Raw genomic sequence first — 22,102 nt, forward strand, 5'->3', positions numbered from 1 at the left:
ATGATTGGTAAAATTTCAAAAAGATTATTTTTAAATCGTGGAAAATTTTCCCTTGAAACGAAGGGAAGAACATGGCTATATCGACTCGGCGGTTGATGATGATCAAGAATATATATACACTCTATATGGTCGGAAATGACTCCTTTACTCTGATTGTCTTAAAAAAGCTTCTTAAATTTGATAAACTAAAATTCGCCGACCCGTTGATTTAAAATATTACCCGTAATCTTACAAAAAAGCCAAATCTAACGGAAAAAAGCGGAAATGACACCACTGACCAAAGTGTGTTTGTTTTATAGCCAACGACACAGCCAACAGAAATAATCACAACGTGTTCGCGAACGACTGTCAAGCGCCGAGATCCGCGATCCGAGTTCCCGAGTTCCGTGTCCGATCCAATTCCGATTCTGATCCGGGAAGATGTCCGCCACCAACGGCAACCACTACGAGCAGCTGCACCAAGGCCGCACCAAGATGTACAAGTCGAAGGTGGACGTTGTCCTGGGCGCCCAGTGGGGCGACGAGGGCAAGGGCAAAGTGGTGGACATGCTCGCCTCCGAGGTGGACATTGTTTGCAGGTGTCAGGTGAGCAATAGCTGTATGCTGTAATCGGGTTACGCTGAAAGTAGGTTTGACCAAGGCACTGATAACGGACCAGCCGTTATCCTTGCCCAAGGACATCCCAGACAGTCGGACCCCGGCGCCCAGCATCTGGGTATTTCACAAGCGAAGCCACTTTTTTCCAACTATTATCGCTCTTTTCGGCCGCCGCATGCTTTCCCATTTGTATTTATCAATTCTGCGCCCGCCATGTGGCTGCGCCAGTGTGTGTGTGTGTCCGTCCGTCAGCGTGTTTGTCCAAGTGTTCGTGCGAGCGGCGCATGTGTGCGCCAGTCCGCCCGCCGTCTCGCTCCCACTTCCATTCTTATTCTCAGCCCCGCCTCGCATGTGTTGGTGTGTATGCCTCAGTGTAGGCGTTCCGACCATTTTCACGCCAAATCTGACTTGTTCCGGTGGTCAAGAACTAGCTTGTCAATTCAAAAGTTTTTTTTTTTTTTTGTAATCAACAGAAGAGGCTTGAAAAGTTGTCCTTAAACTACTGCATTCAATCTTTTTATTTATAAAGGTTGCTTAAAACATCACATTTTGTAGCTATTTTGTATTCAAAAATGTAAGGCTAAAGCTGTAGGCTCACGTATAAAAATTAAGAAAGAAAAAACGGAATTTTAAAGGGCTTAAATTATTATGTACTTTGTAAAAGTATTTAATTTTATTATTAAAATATTTGTTTAACCTTTGATTACCGGAAATTCCAATCACTCATCAAATAATAAAACCTTGGACAGCAATCTCAACATTTAATTTCGAGTATTTTTATACAACCCCTAATTTGTTAAATATTAAACCATTTAAATTTAAAAAAGTTATCATTTTGAAAGCAGTTTCGACCAAATTACTGTACCCATAAGGATACTCTTGAAGTTTTCGCCATGTCCTTTTTTGAATTTCCTCTAGCTACTTTTTGCAATCATTGGCAGAACCAGCTCTATTATTCCGTCAGCAAGTCTGCTGGCGCAGCGAAATTCGTCACTCGTTCTAACCGTCTCTTTCCCGCTCCGAGACGCTGTCTCTCTCGCGGCTGACGTTAATTCCTTGCCCCGTCTCTGTTCCTCGCATCTGTTGTGCTTGCTCAGCGAACCGCCAGGTTTACATAACCGCCAACATCATTCACAACATCATTGGGAGGGAATATGCACCCGTGCAGAATATTTGGCTTCAGGGCAGCCGGAATCCGCGCCATTCCGGGCATGCAGAATACATATCCAGAGGATTCGGCAATTGCGTGTCGCCAGTGGATTGTTTATAGTGACCAGACACTTGTTGATTTCCGCCTGAGGTCGAACCCATAACCACTTTTCCGGGTCAATGCACGATATGCCATAAAGGGAGCAGCAGACCACTCTATCCATCATATCATAGTGGTTCAGCAGAATCGGGGAGCTGTTATCAGGGCGGACCTTATATAACAGATTCGCTGGAAACCCAGGCTCGATTATCGCACTCCGGAGCTGAGTCACACGACTGACACGCCCCTCTTGGGGCGATTCCGATTACGGCAGTATTCCGCATACTGCGCCGCAAAAGGCCACGGATGGGAACGGGAACTGGAAGCGGGACCTCGACTGCGATCGCGATCTCGCCATTTCCCCGTATCTTATCGGAGACCCGTGCTATAAGCTCTCTCCTTGGCACGGCGTAAACATTTTGATTATCTTGTTTTTGGTTTTTAGCAATGATTTGTGAAGGTTCCAGAATTTTCACTCTTCTTTTTCGCTAATCATTTTGTTGTAGATGCTTTACAGTATATATTAAATATTAATAAAGAAGACACATTTTGAGTTAGATTAGCAGAACGTAGAAAACTTGTACAGTTGCCAAAATGAAAAGGAAAACACATTAAATATCTCGAGTGCTTACGTATCCGTGAGATACACGTAGTGTTATCGGTGCTTGTGTGTGTGTGGAACGCTTTCATTTATTGTCATTCGATATTTGTGGGCACGTGGGGCACACACTAACTCGCCGTACCGTCGGCCGTGTTATTTAATTTACATACTACTACATTCTATAATATTTATTTATTTTTCACACACAACTTTTGTTTTTCTTTGCCGCCAAAAGCAAAACAAACAATGCTAATTCTGTGTATCAACATACATATATAGTTTGTATATCTGGGAATCGTATCGTATGGCTGATATATGTTTTTTTTCCTCCACAGGGCGGCAATAACGCTGGACACACCGTGGTGGCCAATGGCACGGAGTTCGACTTCCATCTCCTGCCCAGCGGCGTCGTGAACGAGAAGTGCGTCTCCGTGATTGGTAAGTCGAGAGGAGACCGGATCGGGGACCTTCATATATAGCCAGGATCGGCCAGGATACAGGTGTGAAAGTCAAGAGTCAAGAGTTAGCAAGAAATCAAGAGAAAAAGAAGTTTTCAATGAAAGTAAGCAAGCGATTGTTTTCCCCCACGCCATACCACTCTTGTTTTTCCTTATTTCAATTTTAAATATAAGCAGAAAACGAATTTTTCGCATACAGTATAGGTCGTAAATATACGGTGTGTTGTCGGTTTGTTTTGCTTTTAGTTTTCACTCGCTCTGCGGCAAACTGAAATTGAACGTATCGAGCAAGTATATATATGCCACATAATATACCCACACCCCCGATATATGCATGTATGTATGGACTATGTAGTATATAGAATATAGACAAATGTATGGGAGGAATTTCTGGCAAGATTTAGTGCATCATTGACATTGGCTTGCGGGTCAGTTGGTCTGTTTTTCGACTTTGATGCGCCGCATGCCCATGAAAATGAAAGGTTTTCTATTTCTGTAGATAAGCAATTGTGATAATTAAATCAGAGTCAGAGAGAAGGGTGTGGGAAAATACTTATTACCAGTACCCCAGTGACGTCACCAGCTGTCACCGTCCAAGGTCATCGTTGTTGTCAATATTATCGCAACTTTGTCCTGCTCTCCACTGCGGCTTGAAAGTTTAATCGATGTTGCAAATAATGGGGTTGTGGGCGACATTGTTTGCCAACAGCAACAACCGTATCCGCACTGTCATCGTTTGTCACAAGACTAATTTGTGAGATAATCAGAACCGCACCAACACACAGGCAACCCCTTTGCCGTTTAGATATCGTTTATGACACAGACGACACACTCGTATGTGGTGGAAAATTATTCTAATCAGGCAATTAACTTATTATTTTTAATTTCCCTCCCGTTTTGAGCTCAATTCAAACGACCCTGTCCGTTGAGCCGGCTCGCGTGCCTCGGCATTATGATTTCGAAATTGCTTCCATGGACTCATCGTATCGTCAACTTGGCTTGTCTACTTATTATGCAACAAAAACGAACATGAGTCCCTGTTATAGGTAGGCTTTAAAGCTTCTTAATGTTAAAAGGAGGTCTTATAAATGTCACACGTAACACTAAGTATTGCTGGCTCTTCGGGACTTCTTGGAAAGTCCGGATATTAAATTATAAAGCGAAGTGATTAGCCACGAAGTACAACACAATAATTACACGTGTAGAAAGTGGGAGGACGTAGAGCTGGAAATAAGTTTCCATTGTTTAAACCTATTATCTTTTAGTAATTTCTTATTTCAGATTGCTGGTTGGGTTTTGGTTTATTGCTCAACTATCTTTATTGATAAAGTTTACACTATATATACGTTTTCTGTTGGGACAGTTATATATAAACGTATATACATATATTGACAGTCATAACAACCAACCACAGTTTCCTAAGCTGAGAGACTTCTTTTGCGATGGAGATAAACACGGCTAGATCAACTCCTCTGTTGATGCCTGTTTTATCCGATATGGTCTCTTTAGTGATAAACATTTTCATGCATCAGAAGTGTACCCTGCACGTCAGCTATTATAGAAAAAACTATTTAAGTTTGACAGTGAAGAATATGTATAGCTGAAAGTGTCACAACGAAATTTCGGAGCGTGAGACAATATAATTACCAAGTCAGATTACTGCAGATGCAATCACATGGCTGCCAACTGCAGTCTGCAGTGTTGCTTATTTATTACTCATTTAAATCACGGCCCCGGCAAATATGGGGAAATCCCACAGATTGAGCACAAAGACTACAAGTGATTGCTTGACATTTTCTAGGAAACGGCGTCGTCATCCACCTGCCCTCGTTGTTCGACGAGGTGCTTAAGAACGAAGCCAAGGGGCTGCAGCATCTGGAGAACCGGCTGATCATCTCGGACCGTGCCCACCTGGTGTTTGACTTCCACCAGCATGTCGATGGCATGCAGGAAGCGGAGAAGGGCGGCAAGTCGCTGGGCACCACCAAGAAGGGCATTGGTCCGGCCTACTCCAGCAAGGCTACGCGCAACGGCATCCGTGTGGGCGAGCTGCTCGGCGACTTTAACCTGTTTAGCGACAAGTAAGGACTGCTCATTTGAATCGTAGAGTTCAGAGGTTAACCTATTTCTTCCTAACACTTTAGGTTCAAGTCGATTGTGGCCACGCACGTGCGCCTGTTCCCATCGATTAACGTGGACGTGGAGGCGGAGCTGGCCCGGTACAAGGACTACGCTGAGAAGGTGCGTCCCTATGTCAAGGACACCATCTGCTTCTTGCACACCGCCCTGCGAAACGGCAAGACGATCCTGGTGGAGGGCGCCAACGCGGCCATGCTGGACATTGACTTCGGCACGTACCCGTATGTGACGAGCAGCAACTGCAGCATTGGCGGTGTTCTTACCGGCTTGGGTCTGCCCCCGCAAACGATTGGCGAGGTTATCGGTGTGGTCAAGGCCTACACGACGCGAGTGGGCGATGGTCCCTTCCCCACCGAACAGTTGAATGTGAGCGCTAGTTTGGCACAAGCCCTAAGGACGATTTTATAATCCCTTCGTTGATTTCCAGGAAATCGGTGAACTTCTGCAGACACGAGGCTTTGAGATCGGCGTCACCACGAAGCGCAAGCGCCGCTGCGGCTGGCTAGACATCCCGCTGCTGAAGTACACCTCGCTTGTCAACGGCTACACGTGCATCTGCATCACCAAGCTGGATATTCTGGACACGTTGCCGGAGATAAAGGTCGCTGTAAGCTACAAGAAGCCAAATGGCGAGAAGCTCGACCATTTCCCGGGCACCATTGCCGAGCTTGGCGGCATCGAGGTGGAGTATGCCGTGCTGCCAGGCTGGCAAACGTCCACCGAGGATGTGCGCAACTTCAAGGAGCTGCCTGAGAACGCACAGAACTACGTCCGGTTCCTGGAGAGCGAGCTGAGCGTGCCCGTGCGCTGGGTGGGTGTGGGCAAGGGGCGCGAGTCCATCATCAACGTTCATTAGCTAAACCGACAGTGTGCCGACGTACTTATGCCTACGACTGTGTGTGTATATGAGACGGAAACGCTTTAAAGCCCATTAGACCATTAGGAGACTCTGGTCTGCTAGACGGCGCTTAACTATCCAACCACAACTAAAGACCTAACCCCACAATACAACTAATATTTCGACTATCTACAACATTTGGACACAAATTATTAGCTTATTGCTTCTTTAAGTTTTAATTCTTAGTTTTGATGTTCACAAAATCATTTTTGAGCGTTGCCTTTAGGGCTCGCACGCATATATATATACTATACTTCTTGTTTGATGAGGACGTACTTAGTTTTTAAGATCATCAGGTGCAGTTTCAAATTTTGTATGCGAAGGGAAGCAGATATTTTTTATTGTACAATAACTAAATGATGTTGTTTTAATATTTAAATACAACAGTGTGCTCTGACTTGTGTAATTGTGTCGCAAGGTAAATACATTTTAAAGTCTTAACATGCGAGGCGTTTTATTTCCGATTCAAATTTTATAGCCGAGGAAGTGGTTATCGAGCCGATAGCAGCGGTTTACTTCGGGTTATCGGTCAGTTCTATCGAAATTACCTGCACCTAAAGGTATAAACCTTTCTAGATTTCACACATCTGGTCACACTGATCAGCTACCTGTTTGAGTTTTTCGTTTAGTTTATTTATTTTCTCTTGTTTACTTTATTTATTCCTTGTTTTCCGTTAAAGTGCAATAAAAAGTAATTCGAAATGGTGAGATATAGTGAAAAAATAGCTGAACTGCCTAGATATTCCAGAAACCTGGGTGTTCTTGTATTACGAATGCACTTTCCACTTGGCTGCCCTCATTAACCATTTCTTTTTACGCAACTTTCTATTGGTCATTCTTATAGGCCCGTTACTTCAAAGAACAGGACATTGATGGTAAGTTTGGCCACCAGTCATTGATGAGTTCATTCTCAAAGTATTTCTTATCTGGCATTTAGAGTTCCGCGAGTGCTTTTATCTGTTCGCCCGTTCGGGCCAAATAAACAACTTGGACGAACTAACGGTGAGTGGTATCACCCGCCCCCCCTCCTCCACTGAAAGAAACAACCCATACTGATCGTTTCGTCATTCAGGTTATTATGCGTTCTCTGGGACTGTCGCCGACCATCCAAGAACTGGTTTCGTACCTGAAGCAGAAGAACGGCAAAATGAGCTTTGCCGACTTTCTGGAAATCATGCACATCCACTCCAAGGTGGAGAGTCTGCCGGACGAGGTGATAGCCGCCTTCAAGGCAGCCGATCCCCAGAACAAGGGCACCATATCCGCCCGGCAGCTGCGCAATCTCCTCCAGAACTGGGGCGAGGGCCTGTCCATGCGCGAGGTGGACAACATTTTCCGGGAGGCTAACGTGAACAACAACAGCACCGTGCGGTATGCCGACTTTGTGAAGATTGCTTGCGCCCCAGTTCCAGACTACTATTAGATCCGGGTTACATCTTATTTTAAAACATTCCAGCGAACTTTGCACCCCAAATATGATTTCGCACAACAAACAATCGCAGTAAAGCCAGACAAATGTGTTTAAGAAAAGTAGTTGGGTTTTATTTCGCACGCCAATCTCTTCGAGGTGTAAAAAAGTAGCATCTGCCGATCTTAGTTGGCGATGGTGACCTCAACCTCTACGCCGGGCTCGATGTTGATCGAGGTGATCTTCTTGACGATCTCGGAGGGAGAGTGCAAGTCGATGATGCGCTTGTGGATCCTCATCTGAAAGTAAACGTGTGATTAGTCAACAGCCAGGGAGGGATGGAACCCAAGTGGTTTTCAATGGGATTGTCGAATTCGGAGAGCCAAATTGTGAGGAATACCAACAAAGTGGACTATGAGAACACGTTTTTTCTGGGCGGACCATACAGATACTGTGGAAAGGCAGACGGTGTGCCTAACCACGATATCAGATCTGTCCATCGGCGGGACAATATACATATATATATATAAAATGTGGGGGCACGCACCTGGAAGCGATCCCAGGTCTTGGAACCCTCACCGCAAGGAGTCTTACGGGTGGTGATGCGCAGGGTCTTGGTCGGCATGCGCACGGGGCCCTGAAATGGTTGGAAAAGATGCGATTAGCGGCAAATCTTGCAGTGTTGCGAGGTGTTGTCGCCTGAACCATGTGTTATTTTCGCCCTGGAGCAATCAGTGCGAAAATAATGTCCAATTCAGGCATTCTCTCTAGCATTTATTAATGACTAGGCTAAGCGTCTGGGGGCACGCAAAACCTCCAGGTAAATGCGGATGTTGCCTCGCTGGATGGAGGCACTCCTTACCTTGACGCGCAGGTTCTGGTTCTTGGCACCGTTGATCAGGTCGCGGCACACATTCTCCAGCGAGCGCACGTTCCTGGAGGTCAGGGTGATGCGGATGCGGTGCACAGAGGCAGAATCGCCGCCATGGGGCTTCTCAATATCCTTGGGTGCAGCAGCCTGTGGACGTGTAGGAAAACATGTTCGGAGTTAGGTTATGTTCAACGAGTCCCACGTGCACCGTTTTTTCGCGGAGAAATTGCGCTTTCGGACATTCCCAACCATCCGAGCGGGTGCAGCGCCAGATTCCTTACCATATTTAGCAATTTCTCTGGTCGAGATATTCAAATCTTTGTATTTTGAGCAGCGCTGAACCAGACGGTTTGCGTTTTAAAAAAAGAAAGAGGAAGATATATTAGAGCTGGAAGTAAAATCGATTCTGTAATCGACTCATCGATACATCGATGGCTAAAAAAAGGTAATATTCGATACCTCGATAGTACAATCGATAGTTTCCAAGCTCTAAGCTCGGGGCGAATGTCGTTGTTACCTGCATAACAGCTGTCGCCCGCTGCGAATGGTCAAAGGTTAAGAAGCTGCGATTTGTGTACGTGTGTGTTTTGAGTTAGCGACGTGGTGATTACAGGCGCCACCGAACCCGATCCGATCCCCGCTAGAATCCAGCACTTCCATGCAGATGCGCGTCCCGGACCAGCCAGCAGTTCTGCTGCTGCCCCTCCTCCTGACTCTGGTGGGCCTCGCCGCCGGCCAGCGCGTCGCGCCCGGCGTCAATCCGCAGCACTATGTGAGTATGACGAGAGTTCGATCCAGCTGCCAGCCGCGGGCCCATCGCTAAGTAATCCATTGCCCCGACTCTTTTAGCAGCAAGTGCCGCAGCAGGTGCCACAGCATCATCCGCCGCCGCCGTCGCCTCACCAGCAGCCGCAGTATCAGCAACAGGTCCACTCGGCACCCGGTGTGCCGCCCCAGCAGTATGTGAGTGGAATGTTCATTGCTGAGTCCAGGGACATGAATTAACTTTTTACCCTTCACAGCAATATGAGCAGGTGCCCGTGCAGCACCAGCAGCAGCAGCAGCCGCCGGTCCAGTATCAGCAAGTTCCTGTGCAGCAGCAACAGCAACAGCAGCAGCCAATCCACCAGCAGCCGCAACAAGTGCACCATCAGCAGCCGCAGCAAGTGCATCACCAGCAGCCGGCGGGTGGCCATCACCATGGCCAGCCGCAGCAGGTCTTGAACACGGGCAACATCCAGCAGGAGCGCGCGTAAGTGCCGGCCTATCTAATCACTGATGACAGCTCGTATTAAGGGAGCTCTAGTTCTAATTGGGGGACGTCATAAATTAGCCAAACTGACAGCTCTCTAGGTTATTGTAGCGACTTCAACCAAGTTTTTCCCACTTTCATTATAGGAAGTTGCAATTCATTTAACAAGATCTCGGATATGATTTTAACTATGATTATTTCATACTTTTACGCAAATGTATTGGCATTTATATAGAAAATAGTCTTAAACTTAAATTTGAACCCCTTAAGGTACATTTTAAGCACTTAAAAACCGTATTCCTGCCTGCACTTATTACGTTCTCATCTATTTACAGTCACATCCAGGAGCACATGCAGGTGCCCATCGATACCAGCAAGATGTCCGAGGCGGAGCTGCAGTTTCACTACTTCAAGATGCACGACTCGGACAACAACAACAAGCTGGACGGCTGCGAGCTGATCAAGTCGCTGATCCATTGGCACGGTAAGTTTGCCACCACCTCCTTCTCGGGCTTGCGTGTAGATAGATTTGCGTCTATGGTTTCTGTTTTCGTTTTGTTTGACCCACTGTTCTGTTCTACCTCTTTTGCATATGCGTAAACTAAACGGGGCTGTTTCCGGTTATGGTTGTGGTCATGCTCGAATCTCATGCTAATCCATTACGCATCCGCCATAACAACTCATTGCCGTGCAGAGCAAGGCAGCAAGGAGCAGCCGAATGGCGAGAAGCCGCATGTAGAGGAGAAGGTTTTCTCCGACGAGGAGCTAGTGGCCCTCATCGATCCCATCCTGCAGATGGACGACACCTCGCGTGACGGGTACATCGACTATCCGGAGTTCATCAAGGCGCAGCAAAAGGCCGCCGAGAAGCAGCAGCAGCAGCAGCAACAACAGCCGCAGCAGCAGCAGCCCCAGCAGCCGATTCATTAGTAGTCGTCGTCACCCACATAGATCCGTTCAGTTTTGGCATCCATAACATGTCCTCGTCCCGTGATTGTGACGTGCTACACATACTCCGGCAAAACGTCATGAAATTACGTAGTTTCACTTTACTAGAATTACATTCGAATCAATTTTACTTACCATGCTGCAAGCATTCCAATCGGAGAACCACCCTGAACAAATTGTAACTTATTGCCCTTCTTCCAATAACTTTCTCAAAGATTCCCATTTCGAATACTGAACGCGAATCTCACGAGCGGTTTGTGCAATTTCAACTGCTTTCTCTCGTTTTTGTTTTCCATGTTTCATTACTTTAGTTATTTCGCGATATGAACTAATTTCTAAGCCCGACTTGAGAGCAGCAACAACAACAGACTGATTGTGTAAAGGTTTGTTTTGTACAAAAAAAAAAAAAAACAAGAGAAAATAAAACTACGCGATAAAATAAATCGAAGAAGGCCCTACCAAGTGGAAATCTTTTTGAAACTGAAACCTATATAGCTAATAAAGTCAAATCCAAATTACAGCCAAGAACTTCTAGTTCCGCGTACCAAGTAGAAAGTAGACTTAGACATTAACAAATGGTTTCGGGTGAGCTTGTCCTAACCATCGACTCAAGGGGACCAACACTGCCATGTCTGTAACCTCCCATTACCTTTCCAGTCAAAGATAGTAGCGAGAAACCGGCCGAGGGCCACGCAGACGGACAGGCCGATGGCCATCCCGAGGAGGAGCACAAATCCGGTTCCGTTTACACCGACAAGGCACTGGAGGACACCATTGACTATGTGCTAAAGTCCATGGATCTGAACAATGACGGATTTGTGGACTGGGCCGAGTACCGCAAGACTGAGGCGAACATTGGCAAGGACTAGACCAACTTTCAGCCTAGGAGAGCCATACAACCTGACAATTGTTGATCTTTTTAACCTTTGCTTATGGAAACGAACGAAAGCTGGTTTGATTTCTATATACCGACAGCCTTAGAACTTGATATGCATCGTTAGCGTTTCAAAATTGTTTTAACTTTTGTACTTTTGCTAAATAAAATATACTGAAATCTATGTGAGCTGGTTTTAAACGCAGTCTTTAATTTCTCTTTATATTATTAATTATAATTATATATATTTTTGTTATTTTTATGACTCGAGGTCCTAGTCGGTGTAATCTCGGGTTAAAAGTTATCAATTTGATTTTTTAATACATAAAAGTTGACCTTTTCATAGCTTATAATTTTAAAACAATTTATAATAGTTAGTAATACACTTTAAAAACTTTGCAATCTACCCTTGAACGCTTCGTCTAGATTCTAGACCAAGTTCTCCAGGTATCCCCTGTGCGATACGAACCCCAACGGAGGCGTAAAGCTCCAAAAAAGCATAAAAGCTTGCCGCTGGCGCACGGAACTTTCCCATTCAGTGGACGGCGAGGCGTTGCAGCCGACGGTGCGAAAATTGTTTCGGCTTTGATAAATGAAAACCAAAATAAAATAAACAATCGCTGCAGCATTAAAAAAAAAGGTTTCTTGCGATTAAAGAGTGCCGCATTCGAGTATATTACGCATACGCCGCGTGTGCCGGAATTATAGTTGGCTGAGTTGCTCGGTAATCGCTGCAAAATGTAAGAAAATGGTCGCAAAAATAAACATGTACCCACATACAGAGCGTTGTAGAGTGCACGGGAATAATTATGGATCGGCTGCTAGCCGGTCCCGGGGCCAAATCGCGTTGCTCGGGCGACGGCGACCCAGCCAGCCGGCGGTGTTGATTGAAAATAAACAACCCGGCTGGGTGGGGAGCTCCGAGCTCCACGAACTCTGTGCCCGATCCACGTGGTCGCGTGCAGCCGGGAATTACGCTTTGCACACAAATATTTGCCGCTGCACAAACAACAAACGGGCCAGGCATATATTATGTGCCATAATATCGATTTTGCCAAGCTTTTGGGGGCGGGTTCGCCGTGCTGGGCGGAAAGGGGTGGTTGTCCGGGGACTTCAGAGTGCGATTCCGAGAGGTCGATAAGCCGGCTGGACATGCCACTACTCGGTTGTTCAGTTGAAATTCCTGCCATTCCCGAAGGCCCTCATTATAAAGCGCCTAATTATGCACACGCGAAGGTGCGATGACAATCCAAATGGTGTTTGCATATCAAAATAACTTAATCTTAATCATAATGTTAGGTACATTACAAGAATTTGGGGAGGGCTAGTTATGTGTGTTAAATAACGTGATGTTTATACGTTTCTGAAGTGTATAAAGGCTATTAGTTCTTGATAATTCATGAAAACCAAGTGCTTCTATTCCGTGTTTAGAAAACTTTAGCTCTTATGGTTGCGCCTTTTGGGTATGCAATATTTTGTAACGAGAGTATCGGGCTTAACATGGTCGGGAACCCTGATTTCGTCTCAGATTAGATGAGACCATATATAAACCAAATGCCTATCTATTTATTCTTGGTTTCCTTTAAGGGCTGCCATGCAGTCCGGCGGAAGACCCCGCGAACGCCTGCTCTACGCCTTTCGGGGATGGATTGCCTTCGTGGCTTTCATGGATCTGGGCACGGCGTTCCGTAGCTATATCGAAAGACGCAGCTTTCTGGGTGATCACAGCGATACTCAGTTCATAGAAGGTGAGTTCTTTTGCCAAAAGTAAAATCTATGACCTATATAATGGGTATTTTTACAGGTGACTACACAATATCGCGCATAATTGGCATGTACTGCCTGCTCAAGGCCATCGCGCTGGTCCACTGCACCCTCTACATCCACTATAGGCCGTAAGTATTTCCCAAGGGTCTAGTTTTTTATAAATAGTTGGGAAATTTTTAAAAAATAATGTTTTTGCTCCTTAATGATAGGGTGGTAAGCATGGGCGGCTGCTCTTTGGCCCTTACCATGGTCTTCTACGCCACCGAGGCACTCTACTTTCGCTCCAGCACCATCAACTTCTACGTGATCTTCCCTTGTGTGCTGAACAGTGAGTACATACTTACGGATATTTATTTTTATAAATAAGAATTTAATTTAAACTTTTAACTAGCTATAACTCTCTTGGGCCTAATCTATATACCCAAACGACTGCGGCTCTGGGAGCCAAACATGGATCTCGATGACGAAAATTCGCAGCTTCTGAAGCAGATGACGGGCTTTAAAAGGCGTCGGGCGAAAAAACAATAATGTAATGTTTGAGCGGGACTTTAGGGAAGAGTTTCCAGGAGCACAGTATTGTGAAGGAATCGAAAATTTTCCGCTTTGGACTGCATTGGTGTGATAGCAATGGCATCAAGTTCATCATTATACCTTATAGCAATACTGAAAACAACGCCAAATTAGTGATTTTCTATGAACTAGTTACGAAAATAAGTCAATTTCTGGCATAATCACTTCAAGACATACATATACTTCCTTTTTATGAACCATATATACATGCATATATATACATTTAGAAATGTATAGCACAATAGTGAGTTTTTGCACTTTTAAGAGTTGAAAATCGATATTAGGAATCATTTGAACATTATCAGAGATAGCACCCACGTTAAACAATTCAAATCGAAAGGCTTTAAATTTAAATATAAGTTTATAATCATTGTATTTAGCGTTACGTTGGACTTTTCCATTGCATATATACGATTAACAATTAATGGAACATGCTTCCGACTCCTACATTTAAGCACACACACATACTCACCACATATGATTACCCGTTAATTTTACCTAGGAACAATAATAGTTTTATACGCAATATGTAGAGTACGTTTGAATAAAAATTTTTGAATTTCCGCCAAAGAGCAGCGGCTTTTAAATACCGTCCAAGCCAAAATACCAAAATGGGAAAAATACCAACAAGGACAAAGCGGGAAGGTCACACGGTCACACTGCCGCGCGCCAGAAGATTTGTTTTGTTTTCTGTTTTTATTTGTTCGTATCTTGTGAAATTGATTGATTCTCCACCATGTATCGCAAGTATAAGAAGCGCCCGCAGAAGGCGCTCAACACGATCGACGAAAACACCACCATCAAGGTGCCCGTAAGTGGACTCTTCGGAATTTCCGCTTTGAGAGGCGATTCAAGTGTGTTTTACAGCGCCAGTCGGACACCACCGCGGATGTTTCGGCAGAGTCCACGGGCAGCGGGAGCGAGGAGAACATACCTGCCTCGCAGGAGCACACCCAGCGCTTCCTCTCGCAGCACAGCGTTATCCTAGCCGCCACCCTAGGTCGCACCCAGTCCACCGGCCGGAACATCCTGAGTCTCTCCCGGCAGCCAAACAACTTCTTCGAACTGGTCTTGATACGAGCCGGTGTCCAGTTGGACCAGGGCGACAGCCTGATCCTGGCCTGCGACCATGTGTCCATTGTGTCCAAGCTGCGCGAGATATTCATGAGCGCCTCGTCCTACACGGACAAGGTGGAGACCTTCAAGACGGGCCTGAATGCGGCGATGGCACCTCAGTCGAAGCTGGTGCAGAAGCTACTCACCGGGTGCACTGTGGACGCCTCTGGGGAGGAGCAGATCTACCAGTCGCAGAACAGCATTTTCATGAACTTCCTCATGATCGACTTCCTGCGGGATCCCTGCGTGGAGGTGCTGCTGAACAAGATCGAGGAGGTGGCAACCGCGGATCGCGTACTCACCGGAAAGGCGGCCATTCCCCTGCCGCTTTTGCCGCTGATGCTGGCCCAGCTGCGCTACCTGACCGCCTCGCACAAGGAGCAGATCTACAGCCGCATCGAAGGCATTTTTAACAGGGTCACGGATGCGGCCAAGTTGGATATCATAGCCAGTGCCGAGTTGATACTGGATGCCAGTATGCACGATGAATTTGTTCAATTGCTCATGTGAGTTTAACTACCGTTGAGATTCTAACCATTCCAGGATATTTCGAGTTGAAACAATTGGAAGCTGCTGCGGTTTAAGGGGGTTGACTTGACCCATGTGACGGCCGTTTTAGGATTTTTTTTTAAATATTTAGCTGAAGAGCCCTTAAGACTTAGCAATTTGAATTTTTTAATAGTTACTAAGCAAAGTATAAAGTATTTGTCAACTATTTTTATTAACAACTATTATTTTAAACTTGAAATACTGTTAAATTTTCTATATATAGGGTACAGAAGTACTACAATGAAAAAAAGGGTATTTACTGTTTTTTTTTCGTAATTTTTTAAATATATATATATATATATGTTAAGAATATTGTGTTAAAGTTCTCGCAAAATTGACGAAGTTATGCGTTATTGAACGGAGGTCTTTTGGTGTCCAATGTATCATATAAGTATCACAAAGTTGAAAGCGCTCTCCCCAAAAGTGGCTTTTTAAAAGTCTGTGAACACAATCTGCTGAACCAATCGTTTTGAAATTTGGCACATAACTTATTTTACTAATTCTAAAGGTACTCAGGTCGGACTTTTTTAAATTTTAAATTTTTATATATTTTTTTTTACTAAGTAACTTAATTTTGTAACTTCAAATTTTGATGAAAAATCAGAAAAAAAATATTTAAAAATAAAAACCCCACGTGATTCTGTGGATAGTTGGAATGTACACAGCAAACCAACTTTTTTGAAAGAGACTCGGGAGGTTCCCTATAACTCCTATAGCTCTGAATATTTTCCGATAATTCATTTAACACAAATTTGTTTAAATGTGGTGTTATTTTATGGTATTTTATTTAATAAGTTAACTTTAACCGCTTCTTCACAACAAATATTTGAAAAATGGCCCGTTTTGCACCGAATTAACCTTACATCACCTTAAGTCGTTATCATTGCAGGAGTAAGGTGCTCTAAGGATTATTTCTTCTCAGTGATGTAGCTTCGAATATCGAAATATGCTTTTAAATATATATAGTATACATAGGTTCCTTAACTGCAAAAATAAAAAAATATGTTTAAGCCCTAAATATTAATATCACTTAATCTTAATCCTCTGTCAGCATTAATTACTCGAGCACTGAAGACCTGTTCCACATGACGACGGTGCACACCCTAAGCAATTTATCGCTTTCCGAAAGCACTCAGGGGAAGCTGCGACAGCGGATATTGGAGTATGCCACAAGTGGCGACTGTCCGGATACCGTAAGCAGATAAGGATATAGAGTTTATCAATGCAGAAGCTACCTAAAGAGAACATTGCTAAGGGCTAAAGAATAGGTGAATGTAAAGTGTCGTATTTAAACATACATTGTTTTCATCCTAAAGTTAAATTTTAATAATGTTTTAAGTAAATTTTTGGTAAATTACTTTATTAATTAGAACATTTAGATGAAGGCTTTCCATTTCCTGGAATTGAGCTTATTAAGCTATGGTCAAAATAAAGAGGCATATTTTCTTTTGCTTTTAGCATTGTTCTATGAACCTCTTTAGGTAGCTTCCGCATAGATCAAGCTGAACAAGAATGTCCTTTAAAAGTCTCTATCTTCTCTAGACCTTGGCGCATCTCATAAGGCTCATGCTCAACATTTTGAAAATGGACACGGACGACAGTGTGCGCGATGTAAGACTGACTGACAACTGCCGCAACCCAAATACTTAGAATCTCTATGTCTTCTTCCCCTTATCAGTTGGTCATCAAACTGCGAGAAATCTTCAACTGGCGTCACAGCGTTCATAGGGACAATAGCTCGGCACCAGTAGACGATCGAAAGTCGCAGCTGGAGCTATTTGGCTTCCTGGAATTGGGCCTGATACGATCCAAGAGATTTTATCAGACATGGCAGAGGACTGCTGCTAGTTTGCCCGCAGAAGGATTCACGTAAGCTTCGAGAATACACAACAATTCACAGATATTGACTTATTTAATACTTCAGCTCCTTTGAGTTGATTGTTTTGCTGCTGCTCATACAAGTGAACGAAGATAATTCCCTGTACATAGAAAATATTGTAAGTTAAATAGTTATATATAGGTTATTATATATGTATAGTTAACCCTCTAGTGCCACTTTCCACAATAATAAGCTACGCCGCCGTATCAAGCTGGAGCACATTACTGTCAGCATTTTGGAGGAGGTAAAACTGCATTATAAGCACATCCTGGAGCAGCACATAAGTACACTTATGCACATCCTGCACGACTTTATGCGGGAGAAAAACCGAACTGTGTCCGACTTTGCCAAGACCTCGTATAGGTATATTCCATAAGTACTCTCTAGATGTATTCTTAATGTTTGTAATGTATGTTTTCAGTATACTTTTCAAGATATTCAACTCGATACAGAAAAATATCCTAAAGAAGCTGCTCGAGCTCACCTGCGACAAATCATCGCCACACCTAACAACCATGGCACTGGAGCTGCTTCGCGATCTGCAGTGCAAGAGCGCCAAAGATGTCCAAAACTGTGCCACACTCCTCATTCCTATGCTGGACCGGATCAGTGACTTGACTCTGACGCAAACTCGCGTGGCCATGGACCTGCTCTGCCATGTGGCGTTCCCGGATCCCAAGCTAACGGGCTGCCTGCAGCTGCAGGAACAGGTCGATATGGTGGTGAAGAAGCAGCTGATCAACTCCACGGACACTATCAAGAAACAGGGAATCATAGGCTGCGTGCAGCTGATCGATGCCCTGGCTCGCATTCAGACCGATGATGTGGAGATTGACGATTCCCTGACGAACGTGGAAAACGTGGACTCCCTGCCCGATGGACGAGGCAAACTGGCCGCCAATTTGATAAGTAATTAGGGGTCTTTTTCATAGAGTATTCAATGGGTTTATACATATTTCCCCACTGCATAGCTCGCACCGAGGCTTCCATAGGGAACAGCGCCGAGTCCCTGGCCCTCTTCTACGAAGAACTGGCCACGGTTCTCAGTCAGCGCCATGACGGAACCTCCACCTGTGGCCCAGACCATCAATTCATTGCCTGGGCCTGTGAGTTGATAACGTTCCGCTTCCAAAACAGCTTTGTCACCGAGGATCTGGCAGAGACAGTAAAGTAAGTAGACATCTTACCCGCCAAGACACCTCCTTAAACCCAACTCTTAAAGGGGCATCAGGCTGGAATATCAACTGAACATTAATGAGTTGGACGACACAAATGTCCACACAGACACCGAGGTCCTCAGCATTGGCATAAATATATCCAAACTGGTCCTGTTGCCTAAGGCCAAGGCCTGCGATTCGATATATGTGTTGGCGCCGCTCTTCAACTGTGTCAGGGCCCTGAACAACCATCGCCACCATTACAGCCTTGAGCAGATAAATGCCTTGCTTGGATGCGCCATAGTGCTGCCCGCCTTCTTCGAGGACGACAACTATCTGGCCATCTTTGACAACTTTGGCGACGAGCAGCAGAACGACATTCTGAGCATCTATTTCCACACAGTCAACTGGATGCGGGTGACGATCAGTGCGTTCGCAGCGCAGCGAGATCCCGCCACTCGACGTCGGGTTCTAGCCAGGCTCGGCGAACTGATACGTATTGAGCAGAGGATTAAGCCGCTCTTGGCTCGGGCGCCCACGGACTTCGTGGCACCGCCTTACCAGTTCCTAACCAATCTCAAGGTCCAGAAGCGTCCAGGAGCGCCCAAGGCGGCGGCGAAGGCCAACGCCTCGACGGTGGAACCAGAGAGTAATCAGACCACGATTACAGACTTCTCCATCAAGGTGGGGCCCTGCAAGACCATTAAAACGAAGATAGACTTTGAGCAGATGTATGGGCCGCGAGAGAAGTACAGGCCCATGGAAGTGGGCATCATTATGCTGTTGGTGGAGCAAAAGTTCGTTCTGAACTACCCGCTGGAGGAGGAGCAGGTGGGCGAGTTCTTGGGACTGCTAGAGCTGCGGTTTCTTCTGGAGGATATGGTTCTTAAGCTCGAAGCTGCAGTCAACGGACAACAGGACTCCTCGGACACGGACAGCCTAAGGCTGCATCTGGCAAAGCCGCAGGATTTTATGTGCGATCTACTGCCCTGTCTGCTCGAGGTGAACAATCACCTCAGAACCCTGGCGGAAGCCATTGACGCGCAGCTGGTGAAAGTCAACCATGTCTACAGCAATCTGGATCTGTTCAAGGAGCAATTCAACTACATCCGAACCTGTTTTGGGCTCTGCATTCGCCTGTTTGCCCTTTACTTTGCCTGGGGCGAGTGGGTGGACAAGTCCCAAGCCGAGTTGTTGCACAGTAAGCGAGAGCACAAGGCCCAAAATACCCCAAAAAATATAAGTAAACCTCTTTCCAGAGTCACTGTATCAGCTGCATTCCAAGGATCAGTGGCCGGCGCTTAAGAAGAAAAGTATTCCTCGCCTGGCCACTGTCACATTTGAATACTTTATAAAGTATGAGAAGTCCGTTTTAAACTTGAGTACAGCGGTTCAACTCCATAGATTGCTGGGCGGGCTGCTGAAGGTGGCAAGTGCCCGATTCGATATTAGCCAATCTAGTTTTCAGCATGCCGAGCATTCGCGTAAGTTTGAAAAATTAGATATAAATATATATATAATATATGGTTAATTGGGGGCCAAACTAGCCACTTTTCAAAGCATTTCAAACCTAGAGGGTGTGCCTTGAGGCACTTCTTCTTCTGACTTCTGACTAAAAGTATTATACCCTCAAGGTTATTAAAAATTAGGCAAAAAATGAAATACCATATCCCCCCAATTACAAAGTAACATTATTTTTTCAGGCGCACTTTGCGGTACGCTGCTGCGACGTAAATGGTTTCATCACTCTGGAACTGTGGATAAGGGTGCGCAGTGCAATACCTATCTGGACGAACTGGTCAAGGGCTTCTTCAAGAACTCCACACCTGAACAGCAGAGTGAACTTTTGGGCCAGTTGGTAGAAGAATGTGCGATTCTTAATACCAAGGACAAGGCTCTGAACTCCTTCCCGAACTTCAAGAAGTAAGCTATAGCCTGTGTTAGTAGCACTCTAACTGCCTAACAACTTCCATTTTCAGAGCAAACTTTCCACTGCTGTTTCGAGGACTGTGCGAGGTGCTCATTCACTCTCTTAGTGCCCATCTCAGCGTGGACAAGAAAGGAGACCACCTGCAACTCTGGGAGTCCACTGTGGGCTTGCTAAATGGGCTGCTGAAAATTGTTCAGCTTGTTGAACAACCCAGAAATTTTGGCCTGTTCCTAAAGCACTCGCAAATATTTCTGAAGCTGCTGCTTCAGCAGGGAATGTCAGCCCTGGAGTCTATTGTTCGGCAGGATCCCGAACGGCTCACAAAGTTTCTGCACGAGCTGCAGAAGGTGACCAGATTCCTGCACCAACTCTGCTGCCATTCAAAGTTTATTAAAAATACAGCCATCATCAGCTACATTCCCGCGCTCAGGGAGACGATCGAGACGCTGGTGTTTCGCGTGAAAGCCTTGCTGGCTGCCAACAATTGCCACTCGGCCTTCCACATGGGTAATATGATAAACAGGGACTTGCACGGTGACTCAATCATCACGCCAGTCGGTTCGTTTGTTGGCGAGGAAAACAGCGATGAGGAAATACCCGCAGATGATACCAGTGTCGATGAGACGGTGCTGGGGGACAACATGGGCATCACCGCCATAAGTGTCAGCACAAGACCAAGCGATGGCAGCCGGCGAAGCAGTAAGTCCTCTTCATCCCGCAGTAAATGCTTTTAAAAATGTACTTGCTTTCAATTAAATGGTACAAATAAATAAATTCTACTACTGTGAAGTCGTAGTATGGTATGAGTTTTCGGAGCTAAAACGAGTCTATAATTTTGGTATTACGGGTTGAGCAGTTTGAACTCGCTGTTGATGAGATATATGAACCCTACAGTACTGAAGGTGTCGATTGACAATGCCTAAACTAGATACCCAACTAGTTCGTGTATGGGAACTGACTCTAGGGTAAGCGAACGTCGAACCACCGGGTACATGGGTAGTCCCTTGATTGACCCTTTGGTAAACGAACGTTCAACCACCTAAAATATGGGTTCCCCCTTCACTGACCCTATAGTAATCGAACGTTGATGTACTCCTCCCCATTTGGTAAACGAACGACGAACTTGGTATATGGTTAAATCCTTTAAAACCCCTTAATATACTAATACCGAGCCACCTGTCTGGTACTCCCTTGACTAACCTTAACGTAAGTGAACGTTGAACCACCTCTCACCCTCTAGTAATCGAACGTCGAACCACTGGGTACATGGGTACTCCCTTGACTGACCCTATAGTAATCGAACAAGGAGCCACCTACCACATGACTGACTCTATGATAGGTTAACGCCACAGTAATCTTTCTAAAATATTTGAAATTTTAAGACAGTATGAAATATTTTCTATGGATTTCGTATAATAATAATAAACCATCTTAATATTTATTAACTTAATTGGTTCAATTATTCCTGATTAGGGATTAAAATAACGAAATAATCCCAAACATTCCTAATTTAAGTAAAAAATTCTTTAAATTTATGTTTTTAGCTCAGAAAGGACGAGAAAAATACATTTTTTTCCATGTCTTTGGAATTGTTAAAAATCGTGTTCCTGGTCTAGTTAGACTTTAAAAAGCAAATCCCGGATTAGCCCGAAATCTGATTAAATTTGGCAACATAATCCAGTGTAATACCTCCCATATTATGGATACCTTTACCACCAGTCCTAGTATGGGTACTCGTGTATTTACCCTTTTCATCACCCTAGAATGGGTACCACCCCTAGCATGGGGACCTCTGTACAACCTTTTACAAGGGTACCATTGTCCCTAGTGAGCGGAAAA

At 44.9% G+C, this 22,102-nt stretch overlaps 6 protein-coding genes across 8 annotated transcripts; 5 read left to right on the top strand and 1 right to left on the bottom strand.

Moving 5' to 3' along the window:
* Window positions 1-301: 301 nt before the first annotated feature.
* On the top strand, window positions 302-6,383 carry Adss (adenylosuccinate synthetase). The gene is made up of 5 exons (XM_017162025.3): window positions 302-585; window positions 2,783-2,885; window positions 4,707-4,986; window positions 5,050-5,410; window positions 5,472-6,383. Exons 1-5 carry the CDS (start codon window positions 421-423, stop codon window positions 5,898-5,900), a joined length of 1,338 nt encoding a protein of 445 aa, XP_017017514.1. The 5' UTR covers window positions 302-420; the 3' UTR covers window positions 5,901-6,383.
* A 113-nt stretch (window positions 6,384-6,496) lies between these two features.
* LOC108071319 (calmodulin-like protein 4) lies at window positions 6,497-7,472 on the top strand. The gene is made up of 4 exons (XM_017162029.3): window positions 6,497-6,646; window positions 6,787-6,817; window positions 6,880-6,944; window positions 7,015-7,472. Exons 1-4 carry the CDS (start codon window positions 6,644-6,646, stop codon window positions 7,363-7,365), a joined length of 450 nt encoding a protein of 149 aa, XP_017017518.1. The 5' UTR covers window positions 6,497-6,643; the 3' UTR covers window positions 7,366-7,472.
* RpS20 (ribosomal protein S20) lies at window positions 7,459-8,659 on the bottom strand. Its single transcript, XM_017162030.2, has 4 exons — window positions 8,503-8,659; window positions 8,213-8,368; window positions 7,898-7,987; window positions 7,459-7,649 (listed from the first exon to the last, which is right to left on the bottom strand). Exons 1-4 carry the CDS (start codon window positions 8,503-8,505, stop codon window positions 7,536-7,538), a joined length of 363 nt encoding a protein of 120 aa, XP_017017519.1. The 5' UTR covers window positions 8,506-8,659; the 3' UTR covers window positions 7,459-7,535.
* Window positions 8,660-8,761: 102 nt separating this feature from the next.
* LOC108071318 (lymphotoxin beta receptor inhibitor) lies at window positions 8,762-11,479 on the top strand. 3 transcript variants are annotated; one of them, XM_017162028.3, is made up of 5 exons: window positions 8,762-8,993; window positions 9,071-9,184; window positions 9,244-9,473; window positions 9,809-9,957; window positions 11,079-11,479. In XM_017162028.3, exons 1-5 carry the CDS (start codon window positions 8,880-8,882, stop codon window positions 11,288-11,290), a joined length of 819 nt encoding a protein of 272 aa, XP_017017517.1. In that variant the 5' UTR covers window positions 8,762-8,879; the 3' UTR covers window positions 11,291-11,479. The 3 variants fall into 3 exon arrangements, with proteins under 3 accessions (XP_017017517.1, XP_017017516.1, XP_017017515.1); XM_017162027.3 differs by lacking the exon at window positions 11,079-11,479 and adding an exon at window positions 10,168-10,941 and having other exon boundaries at window positions 8,767-8,993; window positions 9,074-9,184; XM_017162026.3 differs by lacking the exon at window positions 11,079-11,479 and adding an exon at window positions 10,168-10,941 and having other exon boundaries at window positions 8,768-8,993.
* Window positions 11,480-11,846: 367 nt separating this feature from the next.
* Window positions 11,847-14,204, top strand: LOC108071338 (uncharacterized). The gene is made up of 5 exons (XM_017162062.3): window positions 11,847-12,035; window positions 12,883-13,043; window positions 13,100-13,190; window positions 13,272-13,390; window positions 13,454-14,204. Coding segments are annotated over exons 1-5 (510 nt in total). The 5' UTR covers window positions 11,847-12,033; the 3' UTR covers window positions 13,591-14,204.
* Window positions 14,205-14,245: 41 nt separating this feature from the next.
* Window positions 14,246-21,085, top strand: Fancd2. Its single transcript, XM_017162061.3, has 13 exons — window positions 14,246-14,443; window positions 14,500-15,254; window positions 16,349-16,490; window positions 16,840-16,908; window positions 16,976-17,166; window positions 17,222-17,294; window positions 17,370-17,539; window positions 17,598-18,085; window positions 18,148-18,346; window positions 18,399-19,534; window positions 19,593-19,817; window positions 20,037-20,256; window positions 20,313-21,085. Exons 1-13 carry the CDS (start codon window positions 14,369-14,371, stop codon window positions 20,995-20,997), a joined length of 4,428 nt encoding a protein of 1,475 aa, XP_017017550.1. The 5' UTR covers window positions 14,246-14,368; the 3' UTR covers window positions 20,998-21,085.
* Window positions 21,086-22,102: the final 1,017 nt, after the last annotated feature.

This window comes from Drosophila kikkawai, chromosome 3R (genome assembly GCF_030179895.1).
Source record: "Drosophila kikkawai strain 14028-0561.14 chromosome 3R, DkikHiC1v2, whole genome shotgun sequence".
NCBI lineage: Eukaryota > Metazoa > Arthropoda > Insecta > Diptera > Drosophilidae > Drosophila > Drosophila kikkawai.

Bases quoted from the DNA above. Each gene is read 5' to 3' on its own strand.
- Adss (XM_017162025.3), top strand. From the start codon at position 421: ATGTCCGCCACCAACGGCAACCACTACGAGCAGCTGCACCAAGGCCGC. The intron at 2,886-4,706 runs GTAAGTCGAGAG...GACATTTTCTAG, and splicing joins GAAGTGCGTCTCCGTGATTG to GAAACGGCGTCGTCATCCAC. The intron at 4,987-5,049 runs GTAAGGACTGCT...CTAACACTTTAG, and splicing joins TTTAACCTGTTTAGCGACAA to GTTCAAGTCGATTGTGGCCA.
- LOC108071319 (XM_017162029.3), top strand. The intron at 6,818-6,879 runs GTAAGTTTGGCC...TCTGGCATTTAG, and splicing joins CAAAGAACAGGACATTGATG to AGTTCCGCGAGTGCTTTTAT. The intron at 6,945-7,014 runs GTGAGTGGTATC...TTCGTCATTCAG, and splicing joins ACAACTTGGACGAACTAACG to GTTATTATGCGTTCTCTGGG.
- RpS20 (XM_017162030.2), bottom strand. The intron at 7,988-8,212 runs GTAAGGAGTGCC...CAACCATTTCAG, and splicing joins ACCAGAACCTGCGCGTCAAG to GGCCCCGTGCGCATGCCGAC. The intron at 7,650-7,897 runs GTGCGTGCCCCC...GTTTACTTTCAG, and splicing joins AGACCTGGGATCGCTTCCAG to ATGAGGATCCACAAGCGCAT.
- LOC108071318 (XM_017162026.3), top strand. From the start codon at position 8,880: ATGCAGATGCGCGTCCCGGACCAGCCAGCAGTTCTGCTGCTGCCCCTC. The intron at 9,474-9,808 runs GTAAGTGCCGGC...ATCTATTTACAG, and splicing joins AACATCCAGCAGGAGCGCGC to TCACATCCAGGAGCACATGC. The intron at 9,958-10,167 runs GTAAGTTTGCCA...ATTGCCGTGCAG, and splicing joins GTCGCTGATCCATTGGCACG to AGCAAGGCAGCAAGGAGCAG.
- LOC108071338 (XM_017162062.3), top strand. The intron at 13,044-13,099 runs GTGAGTTCTTTT...GTATTTTTACAG, and splicing joins CGATACTCAGTTCATAGAAG to GTGACTACACAATATCGCGC. The intron at 13,391-13,453 runs GTGAGTACATAC...ACTTTTAACTAG, and splicing joins CTTCCCTTGTGTGCTGAACA to CTATAACTCTCTTGGGCCTA.
- Fancd2 (XM_017162061.3), top strand. From the start codon at position 14,369: ATGTATCGCAAGTATAAGAAGCGCCCGCAGAAGGCGCTCAACACGATC. The intron at 16,491-16,839 runs GTAAGCAGATAA...TATCTTCTCTAG, and splicing joins GTGGCGACTGTCCGGATACC to ACCTTGGCGCATCTCATAAG. The intron at 19,535-19,592 runs GTAAGCGAGAGC...ACCTCTTTCCAG, and splicing joins CCAAGCCGAGTTGTTGCACA to AGTCACTGTATCAGCTGCAT.